Genomic DNA, 21,430 nt, shown 5'->3' on the forward strand with positions numbered 1-21,430 from the left:
TAAGAGGTGTGGTTGGACCAGAAAGTGATGCTCTTCCTTCCAAGTTTTCCAAGGACCGGAAATTCCAAGCCAATGCCCCTGTACAGAAACCAAGATCACGGCACTGAAGGATGAATATCCAAATACCCCAGGGCACACAGTACGCAATACTAGGGGGTGTCAAATTCAGGATACTGCTTAATACACCTGGTGAAGCTGTTTTTCCCCTTTTCAACAATAAATTAAGCCACATCCAGTTACTCCCTCACAAAAAAATGAAACCCTGTTTTTTCTCTAATCCAGTACAGACCAATGTTCAATTGCTTTTAAAGTCACTGCAGGCTCTACCGTAATTTAGAGCAATACTCTCCCTTCCTGCACCAGGGGGATTTGTCAACACAATGTCTGCTTGCAGTCACATTAGTAAGGACAAAACACCTGCCCAACAGCCTCAGGTCAACAACTTCCCACGTGTGAAACTGCAAACCGCGATCACGAGCCTTACTTGGAAATTCCCTTGCACAAGAGTTTCTTTGGAATTCAGCTTTGGCAGATGAATGAAAAGGCTGTCGCACCACACACTGAGGAACAGCAGGAAACAAGTCCAGGGGCCTGTCTCTCTTACTGTCCCTGCCCTGTCCACCAGAGATCACACAGGGGAAGAGAGAGAGGTCACGGGTGAGGAAGAGCCCTGTTTCACCTCCTCAGCTTCTCCTTATCCTAAGGGCCTCTCTTGCTGAATGCGTTTCTTATACTGTTAAAGTGAAAAGACGCGTTTCATTACACAAGCCGTTTGCCTCCGTACCCTTGGGACACAAGATATCCCCGAATCAAAAGAGAATCGTAAGTACTTTTCCAAAACAACAGAAAAGGCTAAATCAATTTTAAGTGCCTGGCTTCCCCCCAACCACCATATTTTTCCTTTTAAAAGTAAGAAAAAAAATACAACTTATGATACGGGAAGACAAGCCAGGACTTCTGTACTAAGGAAGCCCTCCAACCCAGTCTGAACAACAGCTACAGGAAGCCCTGCACACATGACACTGGGACACAAAACCTGCCTCCGAGCCAGACTCTTCCCAGCTCTCCAATTGTATTCCAGCTGTCCCTGCCTGGGCCCTTATGTTCCAAGTGTAGCCCAGAGGGGCTTATAAGATTCTTTTGGCAGTTGTGCCTTCGTATGAATGATCCTGATAAGCTTGTGTGCTCTTCCTCTCTGGACACGCCACCCTCTCAGCCTTGACCTCCGCGGTGGAGTCACGCCCCCTACAGGGTGCAGCCCTGCTCGGCCTAAGAAAACCCTGCCCTGCGCTCATCCAACACGAGGGCTCCCTGCGCAGGGGAGGGGGGAGTCTCCCTGCGCTCATCGAACACGAGGCCTCCCGCCCACAGGAGGCGGGAGGAGTCTCCCTGCGCTCATCCAACAGAGGGCTCCCACCCACAGGAGGCAGGAGGAGTCTCCCTGCGCTCATCCCGCAAACGGGAGGGGGGAGTCTCCCTGCGCTCATCCAACAGAGGGCTCCCACCCACAGGAGGCGAGGGGAGTTTCCCTGCGCTCATCCAACGCCACACGGGAGGGAGGAGTCTCCCTGCGCACAGGAGGGAGGAGTCTCCCTGCGCTCCTCCAACAGAGGGCTCCCGCGCACGGGAGGGAGGAGTCTCCCTGTGCTCAGCCAACAGAGGGCTCCCGCGCACAGGAGGGAGGAGTCTCCCTGCGCTCCTCCAACAGAGGGCTCCCGCGCACAGGAGGGAGGAGTCTCCCTGCGCTCATCCAACAGAGGGCTCCCGCGCATGGGAGGGAGGAGTCTCCCTGCGCTCATCCAACGCCGCACAGGAGGGAGGAGTCTCCATGCGCTCATCCAACAGAGGGCTCCTGCGCACAGGAGGGAGGAGTCTGGAAAAGGCGCAAAGCAGTGGCGGACTCTTACCTCGCCGAAGGCCCCTCGCCCGATCACCTTCAGCATCTCGAAGTCGTCCCTGTGCAGCCGCATCTCCTTCACAACGGTGGTGAACGGCTTCACTGCAAACAGGAGAGACAAGCGTGTTGGACTGTGTGATCGCCGACACCCTCCCCCCCCCCCAACAGGAACCTATTCAACGGATAAACTGACTCCAGCGGACGCCCTTTACAAAAAGCAAGGAAAAGGGACACATTGGGAATTAAAATAACTCCAGAAAAGGAAAAAGAAAAAATTAATTTTGCTCAATAATGTGGTCTGGCCCCAGAAGAACATCAATAAATCTGTCACAATCGGCACCATTCAGAACAAAAAATCTGCGGTGATAATTTTCTGGGTAAAAGATGTGTAATATGGCGCCTGATCACAACCGCACAGTACTCCAGGACGGGATGAATACATGGTATTCTGTTTTTTTTTTAGAATTAGACAAGCTGCTGCTCGTCTTTGTGGCTTAAATAAATTAGCATAACTAAATGATTTCCCAAATAAAATACAATTTTGCAGTCTGAGGGCAGTGACGGTTAACTACAGCTACAGAACAAAAGACCACCAGGGCTGCATAATAATCCGGCCCCCCCTCTCCTGGCAGCTGGAAATCAGTCCAGGCAGGCCAGCCTTTTTCATCACAGCTCACCTAGATAAAAGGAGAAAACACGTACTTTGACCATCTGCTGCTTTAAAAGGAAAAAGGTAGCCTTTCGGATTTTGGAACAAGAGGCATGTTTGTGACTAAACTAGACCAGATCTCTCCTTTGTCACATTTTCCACAAGACTGGCTCTGGTGCTGAACTTTGGATCACTAGAGTAAAACGAAACCACAAGGAGCAGTTTCTGATCAAAGAAAGTCTCTTGGTGTAACTGTCTTTAAAAAGACATTTTCCTTTAATGTGCATCCGAAATGCGTTTCTCACTCTGTGTGTGCTATATTAAGTGACTGGCTCCATTAGGGTCAAAAACACTGTTAAGGAACGCATCTAATTATTTTTCCAACGGAGAGCGGGTCTGGGACTTTTGTAAGACGCAAGACAGTTGTACATTCTCATCTATGTGCAATTAACCAACCCATTTGATCATGCCTGTGCAAACTAAAACTGAATAAAGCAGGTATAGTAGCGAAAGGGGTAGATGTGTTGTTTCATCTCTCGTCGCTAATGGCACACAGTAATTAGACAACAGCGTCGCCAGCATCTCCTAGCCTGACCCGGTAGATCTCAGACGCAGGAAAGGCTGGGCCTGATCTGTGCTGCTGTTGTAAGTGCTTTTGATAGACCAGTAGGTGGCGCTCTGACTCTGAACCAGCACCTCCACGCTAGCGTCCCAGTGTGGCGACCAATGCCGCTGAGCCTTGCTGCACTTCAGCGGTGGGGTCCCTCCTAGGCGTAAAACCCCATATACATGAAAGTCTTATTAAAAATTACTGAAAAGGCACCTTGTCACCAGGAAGGAGCACGTGTCTTCTACTGATAGTGAGGTAGGATTGCAGGGCCCTGAAGAATGTGAGTGAAGGGCTATAACTACCCAGCTGTGCCCCCGTCTCCGACACTCAGCAGTCCAGCTGCACTCCAGCTCAGGTGAGGAGGAGGAGGGGTTGAGGAGGCAGACACACAACAAGCAGGCAGCCAGCCAGCCCTGCTTTGATAGCAGACCGTGCTCTTTACCATATGAGGGCAAAAAAAAAAAGATTATGTGCTCCACACCGTGCGCTTCAAAACCATACACAGAAGTATTTATCTTTCGCCAGCCTAACTTTAAACACTGCCCCTCTGCCTGGATCATAAACCTGCATCACCCCCCTTTTTTATACAAGACAAAACGCTTCATGCATAAACTAAATGTCCAAGGTATCATCTCTTCTTACCAATACTCCACACACCCTAAGCAATGTGGGCATACTGGGACAGATTTCAAGCTTTCTCATAAACTGCACTATGATTAACCCGCTATAGCGTCCACTACAGCACATGGGCACTGAACACTGCACGGGAACAGCACCCAGAAAATGCGGTTATAAAAAAAATCATTCGTTTGATTATGATGATTATGAAAAAAAAATCACATCTTCCACCCGTCGCCAGAGGTCTACAATAAGACAGTCTGAAGTGCGGCTCTGTCCGGTGAAGAACAGAGCCGCAGTGCAGTCTGTGCCAGTCAAGCGCGCCGACCGCCCGCTGGATACCTGAACACACACTGCAGCGCCCAGCCAGAGCACCGCCGGGCGCCCCGAACCCCGGCGTGACCCCAGCGTGCTGTCTGTCCCGCGGGGCGCCCCGAACCCCGGCGTGACCCCAGCGGGCTGTCTGTCCCGCGGGGCGCCCCGAACCCCGGCGTGACCCCAGCTGGCTGTCTGTCCCGCGGGGCGCCCCAAACCCCGGCGTGACCCCAGCGTGCTGTCTGTCCCGCGGGGCGCCCCGAACCCCGGCGTGACCCCAGCGTGCTGTCTGTCCCGCGGGGCGCCCCGAACCCCGGCGTGACCCCAGCTGGCTGTCTGTCCCGCGGGGCGCCCCGAACCCCGGCGTGACCCCAGCTGGCTGTCTGTCCCGCGGGGCGCCCCGAAACCCGGCGCGCCGAGACCCTGGGGCCTCGGCACGCAGGGAAAAAAAAGCCGAGCGCTTCCCGGGACACAGCGTGGGGCGGTGAGTGAGCCGGCTGAGACCGGGGACGCCGGTCCCCACAGTCAATTCAACAGCAGGCATCGCAGCCGGAAGCGGACCCCTCGAATCCTCGGGTTCCATCACCGGCCAGTTCACGCAGACGGAGCCCAGACCCAGGCCCACTGCGGAGGGTCTCAACCTCACCCGGGCTGGCAGCGCACAACAGCATCTTCCACAGGAACCCCACGGCTTGAGCTGACCGTCATGCAAGCCATGAATACAACTCGAAACCCAGTCTTAAATAAGGCATATTGACAAGCAGCACCAGTGGGAACTTGATGTAATGCTGCTCACAAGTGCAAAAAAAGAGCTTTAATCGAAGGGAAGGTAGTTTCTGTTTCATATGCTGCCTATGAGGGCAGCCAGGAGGCCCCCCCAGACCCCAAGAATGCTGAACAAACAGAGGGCGCACCTGTCAGCAGGACATACGGCTGTATGAACTCTAAGTCCAGAGTGGAGAGTACGCGTCTCAGCTGACACAGGCCAGGGGTGGGGCACACTGGGGCACATCTGACACACACACACACACACACACACACACACACACACACACACAGCGTGCCACCACATGGCTCCAACACAAGCACAGACTCACTGCCACATCGCTCTACACTGGCTCTGGGGGATGATCTCGTGGGACTGACCAGCAGGCCAAGACCCGAAGAAAAAAATGTGTTTTTATGGACTCGGTCAGAAGGATTTAAAAGCATTAAAGACCTTCGTTTTAGATTCATCAAACGCTTATCTGTAAAGTCTGAGGAGCACTCGCTAAATCCTAACATCGGAAATAAAACGTGCGTTTTCCACAGAAAACTCATACGAAGGTGCTGCCTTAGAAGGTGTGATTGCAGTTCTGGCTATGATGATAAAATATTTAATAATTACCCATTAGTTCACTACATTACAGTGTGGTGGAGTGGGCCACACTCAAGCCCATCCTGAATGCGACAGAGCGATAAGAACTGAGAGGACACATTCGAAGACGGACTCCACCCGATATTTGAGGGCACGCTTTTCAAGACCGTCGTGTTGCTATCAAGCACGTTCGTGTTCATATTTTGTGGTGTGGGAAAACGGGCCGGTCCGCTGGTCTGAGGCTGGCTGGGAATGTCTTCCACTGCAGGGAGGACTCGCGAGCTGTCAGCGACCGTAGGACAGCAGTGCTACAGCACAACTAGGGCCCTTCGTCTGTGCTCGTCCAAGGACAATGTCTACCTTGGAGTCTGACAAACAAACCGTAGCACATAACCAAAGGCACTGTATAAGTTACTTCAAAGTTATACAGAACTGATTCAGACTTAAAACGATCTTACAAAACCCGCACAACATAGGAGGTGTCATTTACCATCTAGCAAAATAACAGAACCTGACGGAGAGATCTAAAACTATTATTGTAATTACTGTAGTTGAAGGTTGAAAAATCCTCAAGTATGTCAAGCATGTTATGGCCTCAATATGACCCTTTTTGGCGCAACGTGTCGCTGTACTGAAGCAATATCCACTCCATTTCCAGTGGCCTCACTAATAAAATCCTTGCAGGTGTTAACGCATCAGAGCGGAGGTGAACGAGCACTTAGAGGAGGCATGTCATCAGTCCCAGTGGTGAGTTAGAGGCACTACGTCTGCTGAGCCGCAGTCAAGAACAGCAGGAAATACCCACGGCTATTACAGGCCATTATGCTCAATTTTACATGTAAACTGCTAAATCACAGGGCGTTTCAGGCAGGACGAAGAACCGCCGAAAGGGAAATGGGAGACACGCTGGTAACCCTCACAGCACGACTGCGTGCAGGAGCAAGCCCGGGTCCCGTTCTTCAAACTTACAGGAAAAACCGGTTGACCACGCACGCGAATGGGGGGAAAAAAAAAGGCAGTTGTTTTCCGTTCAGCTGACTTTAGGATCAGGGGAACGACAAACAACCGGGCTCCAGGAAAATAACCAGGCGGGTGAACAGTCGCAGGGGACAGCAGAGCGGCGGCGCTGGCGACTGGAGCGGACCGCCGCATCGAGAGGAGAGGCCCGGCAAACTCTGCTCCGCAGCGGGGATCGTCAGGCACTGCTCCTACTTAACCGCACAGAGAATGGGGACAGAGCCTTTCCGGTTACCCGACTAGATCCCATTAATCTTTTATCCGTTACGGAGGTGGCTAATCTCAACTCGGCGCCCCCTGCCAGCAGCTGGAAGGGCACAGGCCAGGACCCGGGTCCGAGATCCCTCGCTGGCACGGCTGACTGCTTCAAGTCCGGCACCCGAGGAGGGAGCAAGACCCCGGGTCACGGGCTCACAGGGCTTCACCGCTTCCTCGCTGAACCCCAGCGCTCTTCTGCGTCTCGCCCCGCCCGACTGCTCTGACCCACGCGGTGTCCGACGGGGGCTGTCCGAGAGACGCCAGCGCCCGTGATCTTCCACTGCAGCCTTTGTGTTAACAAGAGCAGTGTTCGTACTGCCACTGCCATCCTTGAAGCCAGGCTGTGGGCTAGCAGTTTGAGACTTGAGCATGCCATGATTATTGCCCGGCTCAGGCAGCCTCTTAAAGTACCTGAAGTACCTGTGACGTACCTGGACTGTGGGGTGAGAATATTAAATATGGTGCCCATATTAAACAGACCCAGTTCCGTGCCACACCCTTGCGCTAGCAGGGCCTCATGACCACACAGGAACAAGTCTACCGCAAACTGGCTTGCCTGAACGAAGGAACCTGCTTTAAAGGTTTAACAATATGGCTCAAGCAAGAGAAAGGATTTGAAGAGCTCCCTCCTGCCCCCCCCCCACAGGAACCCAAGTCCTGCTTCCTGTTTCTTCAGACATGCCCTCTCTTTCACATGCCCGGCAGGGTTTGCTGAAATCAAACCTCGAAATCAGAGGGCGCGGGTTCCAAGGTGATGACCAATCAGATGTGACAAAACCACGCGGCTTTGTCGGCAACCAATCAGGTGCAGCAGGTCAGCGACCAATCAGGTGCAGCGAATTGCTGCTCGTCAGCAACCAATCAGGTGCAGCAGATCAGCGACCAATCAGGTGTAGCAAACTGAAGCTTGTCAGCGACCAGGTGCAATCAGGTGCAGGAAACTGGCTGGTCCGCAAACCGTGACCTGGCACATCAACAACCAGTCACAGCACAAGGAAACTACTGGGGGGAGTGGGAGAGGGGATTTTAGAGTGCTGGCAATGGACAGGTTTTTTCAAGTTGTATAGCACTGTTACTCAGACATCAATACAATCACATTTGCTTGGAATCTTCCCACACAGCAGACAGAATATTTGCAGTAGTGCCTTAAGATGGGGTAGAATCTCACAATCCCAAACCAAAACGTAAGCTATGCTGGAAGAGAAAACAAAGAGCTCAAGTCTGCTGGGCCCTGCTAACTAAAAAGCAGGTTACTGTATGCCCAGCCCAGTGACGTAACCAATAAAGCACTTTGAATCCAATTATTTATTCCTGTTGTTTGAACAGCCAGGTAGGAGAGCTTAAAGACTTCTTCAAGGTGTGGACTTCTTCAAGGTGTATAACGCTTGCAAACAAAGCGTTATATCTTGTGTGTTTAATTAAAATGAACCAAGATGAACCTCAGGTCAAGGAGAGAGGTTCAGAGAAACTACCAGCAAACGAGCAGGTTAAGCTACTGCTAAGCAGAGAAGTCCCCAAGGTGACAAATTCTTTTGGGGTTAAGAACTGAAAATTCCCATTTTGATTCGACAGGACCAGCACAGATCCATTCAGAGCTTCACAGACTCCATCGAGCACAGCAACCTACTCTGTCTTTTAATCCATATGCACTAGCCAGGGCTGTGGGACACTGTAACTTAATCATTTTCACACAATACACCCATCAGATGATGTTTTTGCACACAGATTACAATCCAGAAATAGCAGGACTATCATCAGAACTGTGACTCCTTTATTCCACATTTCTAAACCTCTGGAGGACATGTAGCATCTCTGACTGGATGTCTGACTGGCACGGGATTCTCTGCACATTTTAAAGCCCCAGATCTCAGCAAGATTAAAATCCTGATGAAAAAAAGAGAGCGCTGTACACAGAACAGCCTCATGTTCCGTCTTAAAGGACAACTTTCCACAAGTCGAGACGTTCAGTGCCTGAGATCAAGTAGATCAAACTTTTCAGGACTGGATTATTCTTCATGATTGGTTTGAGTCGACTGTAAACAGCCCTAATTCTACATACAGTTTTGTTTAAGATCACACTGCAGGGGAAAACCGACCCAGCATGATCCCCAACGCACAGCAGGCTAAACCCTACTGCAGAATTTATAAGTTGCAGGCTTCTGATGTAAACTCCTACTTATGCAGCAGAAGACCACCAGATGTGATGCTCTAATTCCTCAGGTCTGCCTCTGCAAACAAAAGGAATCAAACTTGAAATATCTGTCGCCTGGTATCATCCTGCAACTAGCGAGTGAAGGGATTCATGCATGGTTTTCTCTAATGGGTGCATTTTCATTATTGAACAAACTACTGAATATTTTACACACATGTACACAGCACCCAGACATGCAAAACACTTTTGTCCTTTTTAGGACAAGGAAACAAAACCATGAAAACTGTAACTGAAGCACAGGGTAAATACACATACTGTAATACAGGATTATCCGACCTAAACGGGACCTACAGGAAGTCGGATAACTGAAAATGTCGGATAATGCGGAAACTGAGTAGACAAATAATAGATGAATGGAAGTGCAGTGTAAGTATGAAATCTGGTTAATTAATCTAGGGCAAATCAGAGCTTTCTCTTGAAGTATGGGATCTGTGATAGGCATGCCCTTGTCCCTTTCCCGCATGAACCTCAAGAACAGAGCTTCACTGGCCTTTTCATATTTACATTTCTTCAGCGTTTTTCTGTCCCTCAGTCCTTCAACTGAGGCCCGATCAGAGCACCACTTTTCTGTCTCATTTCTTTTCCTCTTCCAGTCACCAACTGGAACTCGTCTCACACCGAATTCAGATTCAATTTTTTTGCACAGACTCGCCTTTGTCTAGTCTTTTTAATGCTTTGAGCTTTTGTTCCATTAAAAGAACTATTTTCTTTCTCTTGGCACTTGTCATGTTTCTAAAATCATTAAAATATATATATATACACACGAGCTCAAACGAACAAGCGAAGCTACGTCAATGGCAGTATCTGATGCACTGAGAGACAAAGCAGCATGGGATTGGGCAAAATATTATGCATGCGTACGCATACAGTACATAGCATGTATGTATATAGCATGTTGATTGCTATGTCAGATAACCGAGACTGTACTGTATATTCAAAGCAGCATCCTCTCAGCATCATGAGACAGCCTCATGACGTACAGTCATTTCGCACAAATTTATTAGGGCATAACAGAGCTTCTTATGCCTAACAAGTGCCCTAGTCACTGCAGGGCTAAAAATGACTCTCCCCTTTACACTCAGGAATTAATAGCAGGGCTAAATTTAACAGCTCATTCATAACCGAGAGAGCAAACTGCAGCTTCTGTGAAGAAATGCAATGAGCTGGAGTGTCTGACGATTACATCCATACGTCACTGTCAGCAAGTCCTGTGACATCGCCTGCCGACAGAGCTGTAGGCGGCGCAGCTCTTCGCAGAGTCAAGGCTGGGACCCGGCTGCGCCCCACCAGGGGCCAACCAGCCCGAGACCCGTGACACCCACCAGCGACAGGACCGCATCCCGCAGAGGCGCGGGCGGGCGAGCCCCGTGCCCCCGGCTCCCTGCTCGCCACGGCCAGGGATTCAAGCGCTTTTCAGGAAGTAGCAAGGAAATGAACAGAGCAAAACAACCCCCCCCCAAAAAAAGGCTAGAGTCCTTAGAGTTCAGGCGTGTAATGAAAAACAAGAGTCGCCAGGTCGGCCAGTCTGCCGCGCGCGCCTGCTGTGGCTCATCTGAATCACACCCCCGGCCCCCCGGCCCCCCTGCCCCCCTGCCCCCCTGCCCCCCAGCAGGCGCAGACACAAGCCAGACAAGCAGGGCTGCGCCGGCAGGGGACAGCAGCCCGCAGGGGGCCACCGCCGCCGGCTCTCGGCCGCTACGGACCTACACATTCCCCCGATCGCTGCGGCCGTCTCGGAGCAGAGATGCCAAGCCCTGACCAATGGGCATGGCACTGTACGGGAAACTCATGCTGCACCACCCTCGAGTCTGCCCGGGCCTCCGGCTACACCTGCACAGCGCTAAAACTGGGTAAAAGGTAAGGGAACACCGCTGAGTAGCCCGTGAGAAACCCTGCAGTACTCCCCACCAGCCTGTGGCACAGCAGACGGGAAGGCAGGCCTGATGTGACCTTTCTTTTTCCTCCGATGAAGACTGTGCTCATCAAAACGCTAGACTTACATTTCTTACAAGCATGGGCCTGGGGGTGTGCTCACTTAACAGACCCCCTCCCTCACAGCGACTCACAATACGGAAAGTGCCCATCGCGTGTAAGGACGAGGGAGAGCGCCCAGGCGCGTGTAAGGCAAAAAAATAAATGATGACAAGGCCAATGCCAACTGGAAGACCAACACACACACACACACACACAAAGAAACGTGAGCCTAAAACTGCAGCCAGGACGCAGAGCAGTCATGTGAAATCATCTGATTCAGCTGCGGGGAGAGTTCGCCTGCTCTCTCCCGGGACTCGAACCCCAGCGTCCGGGTCCACCTGCTCCGCCGGGAGCAGACCGGTCCATGCCGAGCCCGGCTCCTGCTCCTGCTCCTCTCCGTGCACGCTCACCGGGGGAGAGCATCCCGCAACACTTCTAATCCAGCCCCCCTTCATCAGTCTGCCTTGTGAAGCCATTAATAGAACAACCTCCTTCTCATTCTCCGAAACCGTGGGTGGGAATATGCCCGCTGCCGCTCTCGTGAGCTTTGTGAAATGTTCCCAGCCAATCAGAAAAAAACCTTCTGATCTCCAGTATGATTCAGCCCTCCGTCAGGCAGGCACTGCCACTAAGACCACTGGAGCAATGACAAAGGAACTGTCGCCGGCTCCGAATAAAGAGAAGTGGCTGGGATCGGTGACAATTAAATGGATGGGCTAATTAGTCAATGTGTACAGTGACTAGGACACAGGCCCAGACCCCCTCCCCGGTCACAGGCAGCCTGTACACGCTGCCCATCTCTGAGACCTTTCCATCGCAAGGTCAAGAGGTCAGCAAAGGTCATGGGAAACCCCCCTCCCCAAGCCCGAGCGTTCCCCAGGCTGCTCTTCGGGTTGACTGTGCTTCTCTGCTCCTTCTTCAGAGCCGAGGGAAGAGGCAGCGCCCCCCGGCCAGTGCTGCTGTGGCTCTCTCCGAAAAACTGGGTCAAAGAAGCTGCGAGACCCGCGGAGAAGGGCAATTATTGCCTCTTTACAGTGCGTTACATCAGCCTGGTCAGGCTCATTAACAGCCAGTGGTGCTGTAAGAGCAGAGCCCTGCATACGGGCCAGTGCTGGTACGCGGAAGGACAGGAGGCATGCAAGTGTTAATGTGCGCCGCAGTTCCAGCGGAGGGTCGCCGTGCTGCGCGGCTGGGAGGTTGCTCAGTCTTGCCGTACTGTGCTGTACTTCACTCTTGAGCCGACTGCGCTTCGGAGCACGCGTCTGTGTTGACCACACCCCCCCCAGAGGAATCCTCTGAAGTGGAGAGGCAACAAACTCTGATAATGCCCCCCCTTCCCACTCCTGAAGACCACGTATCCCTCACTAAGGGCTCACGGGAGACGATCTCTCCAGTCTCGGAGGCCGCGCTGCGGCAGTCTCAATCGTAAGGCCTGAACTGCACCTCCACACATTACTGGTCTGCATTTTAAAAAGATGCTCTCCAACAAAGAATTGAAAAGACGCTTAGAAAGCAAGGTGTTGATGTTTATATCATGTGAGTTCACAGCACTGGAATTCATCCATTAGAACTTGAACACATGATCTCCCATCCCGGCATTCACATTCAACCGTCCTTTTACAAAGCAACGTCTTAAAAAGCTGTTAAAAAAAAACGCTATAGCAAGAAGAGATTGAGAAAAGGCAGGTCCAGTGACAGATTTTCAACCGTAATAATAGCACCAACAGCAACAATGATCATGATAAATGTGTTGCCCACAAATGCGTGGCCATCTAAACGCTGGAGAGACGTCCAAAACAAATCACCAGAAAATACAGAAAAAAAAACAAAACCATTAGAATTCCTGACATATTCCAAAGATTAAGTGGGCATCATGTTTCCTGTGGAGCGTGCTGTGGAATGTGCCTGGAATGACCGTTCTCTGGCCTGTGGCGTGTATCTAACAGTACGTAAAGGGCGCTGTGAAGCTGCCTTACAGAATAAAAAAAATTGCTAAGCCTGAGCTCTAGATATGCTACACAAAGTGAGGGCGTCTGGCCACCCCTGAGCCATGCCTCCAGCATTAACAGCGGCACTGAACAAAGAACAAACCCAATGATCGAGAGTGGGGTGGCTGATGATCCCTGTGCAAACACTCAGCCCTCTTAAACGGCTGCAAGACTGGACACCGGTCTGTGCGTCCGCAGGTCCCGCTGCAGAGCGAGCCCCGCAGGGGTCCACTCCACATGCCGGCCCCTTGCGGGTCTGTCCAGCTACCCTGGCATACTCCCAGACCATCCTCAGTCCTCCAGGTTGCTCCTCTGGTGCACCAGCAGACTGACCCAGTAGGGACACTCTTTCAGGGCTGAACACTTATCACCCTGCTAAGTGAAGAAATTGGTAGTTATCCTCCAAACCACCAGCTGAACCAACTGTCCATGCAATGAGACAGCAACCACAGTGACAGCTAAAAAGCCAGATGGGACAAGAAATAATACTCATTTTGAAGGTCAGTAGAAGTTATGCTATTCCTAGCCTTTACACCAAAGCTCAAAGAGGAACTGTCACATTTAGCCACAAGTTCCCTGTATTAGTGAGTTTTTTAAATCTAACTGGTCCATCAGAATGAGATTTAAAGATGGAAGGAAGTCATGTCTTTTCAATCATTCAGCCAGATGAGCACATGGAGAACGATTTCTTATTTGCAAGAATTGCTCAGCTTGGCATTTACTGGAGCAGTCTGAGCTGCGATCTGAGTGTTGCACCCTAATTAAGAGCACGGCAGCAGTGTCCCATCCAAGAACTGAACCTACCACCCTTCAGTGAGAACGGTAGCTCGGTGCAGAGCCTTCCAAAGCTGCTGGTAGCCTTGAACCCGGGAGAAAAATGCAGCTTGTGCAGGAGACCCAGTGGCCAGGAATTTCATCACAGGGTTTGCACAAAGGCCAGAGGATAACTGCAGCGCAGGCCAGCAAGAGCTCCACATCCAGGCAGGTAGAGCAGTCACTACCACAGCAGAAGAACATGATTTTTTTTTTATTTGTTCATGCCGCAGTGCTTGTAGAGTGATTATCAATGTTTGTATTCCGACTCCCAAAAGAGCCATTACAGGACTCAACCAGAGTGATGGCACTCCTGTGCAGAGATAATCGATGGAGAAGGACACTGCTTCCGCTTCTTTAGCCCTGAGCCGATGATTTGTGACATCTCCTGCTGCTATTCCTTCGCTTTGCTACAACTACACCACCAGCGACCGAGGGTTTCCCAGCGCAGAAAAACTTGGGACCTATCCAGTACCAGTTTCCATGCTGTAGTCTTGCTCTGCGACAAAAACGCACAATGTAATCTGAAATACTGGAGCGTTACACAGCACATATGGACCGAGACCAAATCAAATACCACGAGTTTCACAAAAGGAATAGACCAGCATTACTGCACACCGGTGTGGCCACCTTTCAGTGCTGTGCAGTGTAGCAGTAACCACGTTGTCTTGCACAAATGATATGCGCTAAAGAAAAAAAGAGCTTTAAAACCCAGAACAAATCCTTAAATATGTTCTAGAACCCGCGATGCTAAAAATCACTTCACAATGAGTGTTTATATCCATCTCTGAAGCCAAATAACGAACTTGGTTCATGACTCCCATTCTAACACCTCCTAATCCAGCGACAATCCCTCTCTAAGATACACAAAGTCACCTCCCGCTGTCACGAGACCGCCTGGTCAAGGACAGCACTGAGCTTCAAAGCTTCCCAATCGAAACTGAACAAACTGCACTGTACATCAAGATAGCTCGAGCAGGGACCTGTGCCAGGGAACCAATCCAACAGGGAGAGGACAGTGTCGGACTTTTAAAAAAAAAATCAAAGTATTCTGTATTTCACTTTTCCCCTACAGCATGCAATTAACCTCTGCTTGCTTCTCGATGCGTATGGCATGTCATTCATGTTCCACCAGCTGGTGTCTTCATGGGGCCGTAGAAGACAGACACCTGACAATGAACCACACTGTTCATTTTCCACACCATCCTCTGAAACCACAGGCTGGAAAGGTGGCGTAGAATGAACCCCCCGCGCACACAGAGACGGGCACGTGACTTCCGGACTCACTGGACTGCTGCGTAAAAAGACACAACATTCACTTTCAAAAAGGTGATTAAAAAAAATGAGCAAAACACTACATTCTGAATTCATTTACATGTTTCCTATACAGGTCACCTAAGACAAGTATACTTGTGTCTAAGACAAGGTTGCAGGATATTGTAGGAGTCTCCCTGCCAAATCCAAGCGCCACATCACCCATAGAGAAGCAGGCCCTTAAACCGGTCCGGTAAGACCGCGAGACCCAGGGCCACAGTGCCAGTGGGCAGACCCTCACCAGCGCCCGAGCTGGAAAAGCAGGAGGGCGTTCCAACACCTGAGATCGCAGGGCGAGGAGGAAATAAGCGATCGACTCATCAACCGGTTCCAAAGGTTCGGATGACCTCATTGGTCTGGTGCGTGGAGTTAACTGCTTTTGTTTTGTGCCATTGATCCGTACTTATTCACGACTGCCAACACATTACTGGGCTGCGCTCAGCTGGTGTAGAACACACGCCCAGTTTATGCAAGAGCTCCGTAAGCAGTTGCTTTTGAAAGGAAAGGTCGGGGAAAGTCAAGTCCCAGGCCCGAGGCAATGTTTAACCGCAGCCTTCCAGAGACAGCCGGGGCTCAGAGGAGCTGCAGCCCAACACACCCTCAGATACGAGGTCCCTATTGTTCCTGCAGGAACTGCATTAGCTCACAAACAAGGCCGTCTGGAGAGAAAGGTAACAGCCCTCTTTTCGCCTCTTCAGGTCCAGGGAAAACAGTCGAGGAACAAACAAAACCTGTTCAAAACTGATCCTTAAACTCCATTCAGCAAGAGTCTAACAGGGGCACTCATGAAGCTGCTGTAGCTGGACTACTTAAACTGCACTTCTGAAAAGAGTTGATCACTGACAAAAATGAAGTGTAACACGTTAAGGATATATCCCAAAAGACCAGAACATGACACTGCCCTGCCACAGTAGCTCCAAGTGATCGTCATTTGTGCCCGACGCAGGCTGCTTGCTTGGAAAGGCAGCTCATCGGCGTGGAGCATCTCAATGCCTAGTCTGCCCACAGGAACCCACTGTTCCACTGTGGACACTTTTCAAAATACAGCTAGGTTTTATAAGCATCCCCCGCACTCAAACACAAATTGCCTTAAGATCACCTTTTTTTCCCCAGTATAAAGACTTGTCATTTGTAAAACCGCATTTTAAACTGCTGTTTTAAATTACGCAGCATTAGAGTGAAAGGAGGGTTACGAACAGGAGGCACTCATTCTGCCCCTGTAGTCTCCCACACCCCTTCGCAAAAAGAACTGCCTCCCGTTTTCGGTGTTCAAAAGCACTTTCACGCAGTCTTCACTTGCGTCCTGCTGCGTGTTGATCCTGAGGCAGTCCACTGGGTGCAGGACGCCAGATTTACTCTGGCCACTCCTCTGCATTGCCTGGCTTTGAAATCCTGTTCAGCACTGTATTTGCTGTGGCACACAACAGCACCGTGCTTTTCAGATCGGAGAGCGATCCCATCAGCTACAGCCCAGTGCACGGACTGCAGAGAGCATTCAGGACAGCCCCAAGAAGAGACTGCTGCTGGAGGGGCTCCCTTTACATTAGAAATGCTCATTGCCTCACCTGGTTGCTCCCAGCTAACTCTAAATGGGTTCTAACAGCTGCATTGCTCAATTATAACATCTCTCGGTTTCTATTCTACTCTATTAATTATGCATCCCAAACTGCTGGCCTTTTCTGCTGCAGCCCCACAGTGTCCAGAAGATTCAAACACTGTGTCAATGTAAAGCCCCAAGGCTTTGTCCTAAAACATGCGGAAAACCAAGACAGAAGATGCCGAGTTCCCACATTACACAACATGTGGCAGGCAAACCTTGATGGAGCATGGCGGAAAGGTATTAGTGCTGACTCAGCCAGAGTGTGATACTGCCGTACAGGAAGCATGTCAATGCATCTTCCTTCATTTCAGGCAAAGAACAGCCAGAGACGATCAGTAAAGGGCACATCCGTGGTCCTCATTACAAAGGCTGCCCTAACGAGAGTGCAGTCACTAATTTCTGGCGCCGTGTTTGACCTCTTCATCCCAGATCCCAACCCCGAAACAAAACCCTTTTGTTTTTGTTTTTTATTCTGACACAGTCTGATGCTCTGCTAAGGCACTTTGAACTCATCGATAGTTGAACTCTGCCCTGTCAAGACTAGAGAGCGCGGAGACGGGAGCCCGCGAGCCCAGATCACCGGCCGCTGGGCAGCGATGATGCACAATTACAATTAAGCAAGCTCCTGCCCGGCCGGCGAGGCTGGCTGACACTAATGGGTGTATTAAACATTAATGGAGACGTCCATTTCTCTGCAGCGCCGGGAGCAGTGCCCTGTGCGATCTGAAGTGGCGGAGACGGCCCGGAGGTGCGGTTAAAAGCAGGACGGCCCAATCGCCTCGCCCCGGGTTAATCTATTACCCCCCACCAGCTGCCACTCACTTCCAGGGCTCGTCACCCCCCCACCCCCATTCCCGGCCCTCCTGCCGAGACGGCCCTCCTCCGGGCTCGGCACCATTGTACTCCCTCTGCACCGGCTCCTTCCCAGTTCCCATCTCCATTTTTCCCACCACGTGTTTCACTGGGGGGGGAGGGAGAGGCCCAGAACTCCAGCTCAGAACACAGGTAGCTGCCCCAGTGTGGACTGGAGGTGGAGGCCAGGGAATAGGGACTGTGACTGCAAAGGCATTTACAGCCCTTTAAGAGCACAACAAAAGAAAAAGGTTTCCGAAAGCTTGAACAGGCCCAGAGTATTCAAAGACCATTTCACACAAAAAAAGGAAAAATTAAGAAAAAACAAACTAAAATTTAATGGGAAAACATTCTGTTAAGCCCCTTCTATAAAGGTTTGTTTCACGGTCCACTAACAACTTAAAACCGGATGACTATTTCTGCTCTCGCCAGCGTGAGGATTAGTGAAACTCTTGGCTCCCGGTTCTCCAGGCAGTGTCCCTGTCCAGGTCACGGCCCTGCGGCTCCTCGGCCTCGTGCGCGACGCCCTGCTCCTGTACCCTGACTCTCTCTCACTGGAGCGGACTCAGACCGCCATGAGCCCGCTGACGCCATTCTCGATCTTCGGGGACCGGGGGAGAGAGAGAGAGAGCGATGCCCCAAACTCCAGGGGGCGCCCAGACACCCAGTGAGCGCAGAGACGCGCGGTTCTGTAAATCCCCACAAACGAAGTCAAACGCAGACGGGCCGGCGCCGGGCTCAGACTGGGGTTAAGAGGCTGACAGATGCCCAGCAGCTTCTGTAAGGACCTTAAAGAAGTAAACATGTTCTATAGTGCAGAAGGACACAGGTGCTCCTGGTCCCTGCTAAATAAAAGATGTACAAACTTTCAAGGGGCTGCCAAAGAGAGGCTAAGACCGGACTTAACTCCCACTCGGAGGCTAGTTTTTCACAGAGAGAAAAAACCACAACAGAACAAGAAAGGCCCATTTGCACACACTTGCTTTACAGACCCCACCCAGAGCAGTTTTTCTACCCAATCGGCCGCAGGAGTGGGCTGCACTACAGTGGGAGGAGTCACGGGTGGCCCCGCCCCTCCCAGACACAAATTGCTTCTCGAGATCCTTGGGGAGGGATTTCAAATGCCAGCCACTCTTAATTAATCATGTTTTAATGGCTGCCGAACCTGTACAAACGTGGCAACTCCGTGAGGGACAAGCAAACCTTTGGATATCTTTACACTGCCTCTCTTGAATCCCATGTGGCGTGCATTACAAAATCAGACTCATTTCTAGCATGGCAACAGGAAGGGATATGGAACCTGCTGGGTTACAGCAGACAACAGCCTAAAAGAGGATGAACGCAGGAGTTACTGTCAAGGGACACTGCACAGCTCTACCGCCTTGTGAGGCCACTTCCCCACCAATTATTGAAGATCGGCCGGGACCCGGACAACTCAGACACCGTTTCGGTTCCGCGTCTGCGGGCCTCTCCGAGAAAGGAACAGGAAGCACAGTTCACCTGGAAGAAATCTCGGAGCAGTCGGGGCCGGTGTCCCCTTCGGAGCTCTGGCACTGTCGACCGAGAGGACGGCGCGGCGAGCGCTCAGCCCCGCGGAAAAGAACAGCACTGCTTGCGGGGAGGGGAGGGGGGAAAGAAGGAACGGATTTAAAATAAGAAAGTAAAAATAAAATTGCATTCAAAGTCAAATAGCTAGTTTGCAGCTTCTGCAGAGGGAAGGGGACTCTCTTGCTTCCCGGCCCACACCACACCCCTTCTCCAGCACGGAGGACCGAAACAGCTCCTACAAGGCGCCTCTCTGCGCGGCTGAGTGCCAGCGTCCCCAGCCCTCACTCCTCTGCACTACAGCTCCAGCTCCCGCTACCTCAGACGCCCTCCTTCTCCCCCCCTCAGCCCCCACTTCCAGGGAGAATTTCAATTAGGCCAAAAAACGGAAATGAAGGGAAGCATTCTGTAAATATACTGCCCCCCCCCCTCCCACCAGCACCACCACACCAGCCTCTGCAGCTAAGAGGAAAAGACTCTCGCTCCAGGGTGTGACGGTCCCAGGGGTACACCAATCTTATCTTCCTCCATCACTTTCCAGAGGCTGGGTCCATTAAGAGCTTCCCAGAAAGGAAAACCACTTATTGATCACTGCAAGCGTAAGAGCGACAGACACTGCCCTCCCACCACACGAGGGGGAAGAAACCAGCATGGGCTGTACTGGAACAGGAAGGGAGCAGGAGCATCCTGAGGCAGTGACTCCGCTGGAGTAAGACCAAAACTGCGTGTGTGAGGACTCCAGCATTGTGAATAAGGGCTATATGTCACACAGGATGGGATTTTTCTTGATATTAAGATCAGGTGTGGGTGGGGGGGGTGGGATATCACAATATGGACGTGGCAAGATGAAACATAAATTAGAATCCTTTCAGACTGTGCATCTCACACGCCTTGCACTCCCCTGTTCTACAGATAGTCCAGTGCTCACAGGCTTCTAAAACACCGCCCCTGGAACTGTATGGTCTGTGAAATGTTAGTTCATGCACAGAAGTATTTTTATTGATAAAATACTCTGTCTGCCTGTTCTAATATCACAGCATCCCAACCATGAGAAAAAACCTCTAGTATATAGTACTGCAACACAAAATAATTCAACCAGACGTTTGGATGCTGAAATAGATAAATGCAAATACATTTCCCACCAACCATACGGAATACAATAGTGCCTTCACATGCTGCCAGCACTTCCTCTGGAATGGCTTTGCTCTGATCTATAACTACACAGATGTATTTATATAGGAATATACAACTATCCATATAGTTATACATATAGGAAGAGGAAGCGCGCTCACACACATACCAAGTGTTGTGACACAGGACTGACGATGCTGGCCACAAAGATAAAGATGGTTGTCTCACTGCTCTGCAGCTCTTACTCCACACAGTAAAGCAACTGTGTGCAACCCTATGTAAACTAATGTGAAGTCAGATTTACAGAGGGATTTCTGCACGTCAAGGTGTGTCTGCACACCCTGAAGCAGAGCGCCGCCGGGCTCTACTGCAAACGCATCAGTGAGCTACAAATCCTGGGAGCGCTACCTTTCAGGAACAGGCCAGTTGAACCCAAGGCCAGGCGATGCGTCTCACGCACTCAAGAAACACAAGGGAGCCGGCTGAACTACCATACCAAGACTCAAATCAACAGGACCCTCAGACGATTAACCCAACGTTTTGGGCCTGCCCTGCCACCCACCTGCTGTGAAACGCAATTCATCCAACCTAAAGACTGGTGTCTCCCCTCTGTAGAAGAGGCACACCAATGGCAAGCTCACATCTACACTTTGTTCGAGCTGAGAGTGGCTGCTTAATGAGCTGCAAAAAGCAGTGTCTCTGATGCTCCTTAGTGCTGCAACATCAAAGTGAAAAGTATTTCTTCATGTTAGAGTTAATCTTTCCTATTGTGTGTACCAACAACTCTCCTGGGAAGGCCTTCAAGAGTATCAAAATCACCCTCCTGGGAAACCTGCCTACCAAGACATGGCTTCCTGGAAACTCCTACACACTCTACCAAGAATCTCAATGTTCTCCGAGAACATGCATCTCTTTATACCCTGTATCCCCTTTCCTGCAGTGTCTTCCTCAGAATTCCTACACACTTTCCCATGAAGTGCTGTCTGTCCTCTCCAAGAATCCCTTTGTAGCCTCTCCAGCAGTGCCTGCTGGGAATCCCTGTGCACCTTCTCCAGGATTCCTCCCGGGAATCCTTGCACGCTCTCCCAAGAACCCCTGCACTTTTTCTCCAAGGCTGGCACTAGTTACTTCCTGCAGAACCTCACTGGGCAAAGTATCCACTCATCTGTACCATTTCAAGGACATTTAAACTGGCATCTGTGACTCTTGGGGACCAGGGGTCAGCTGAGAGACCTCAACACATCACAGTGACCCAACAGGACATGGCACTGGGGCTACCG

At 51.0% G+C, this 21,430-nt stretch overlaps 1 protein-coding gene across 4 annotated transcripts in view; it reads right to left on the reverse strand.

The window, feature by feature from the left end:
• Positions 1 to 21,430, reverse strand: part of cdc42bpb (CDC42 binding protein kinase beta (DMPK-like)) — a 72,568-nt gene that overhangs the window by 44,107 nt on the left and 7,031 nt on the right. For all 4 annotated transcript variants that reach the window (XM_088924667.1, XM_088924665.1, XM_088924666.1 and 1 more), the window contains exon 2: positions 1,908 to 1,999. In XM_088924667.1, the coding sequence (XP_088780793.1) occupies positions 1,908 to 1,999 (92 nt within the window). The remainder of the gene's footprint in view (positions 1 to 1,907; positions 2,000 to 21,430) is intronic.

Source organism: Atractosteus spatula, chromosome 9 (genome assembly GCF_055471065.1).
Source record: "Atractosteus spatula isolate fAtrSpa1 chromosome 9, fAtrSpa1.hap1, whole genome shotgun sequence".
NCBI classification, from domain to species: Eukaryota; Metazoa; Chordata; class Actinopteri; order Semionotiformes; family Lepisosteidae; genus Atractosteus; species Atractosteus spatula.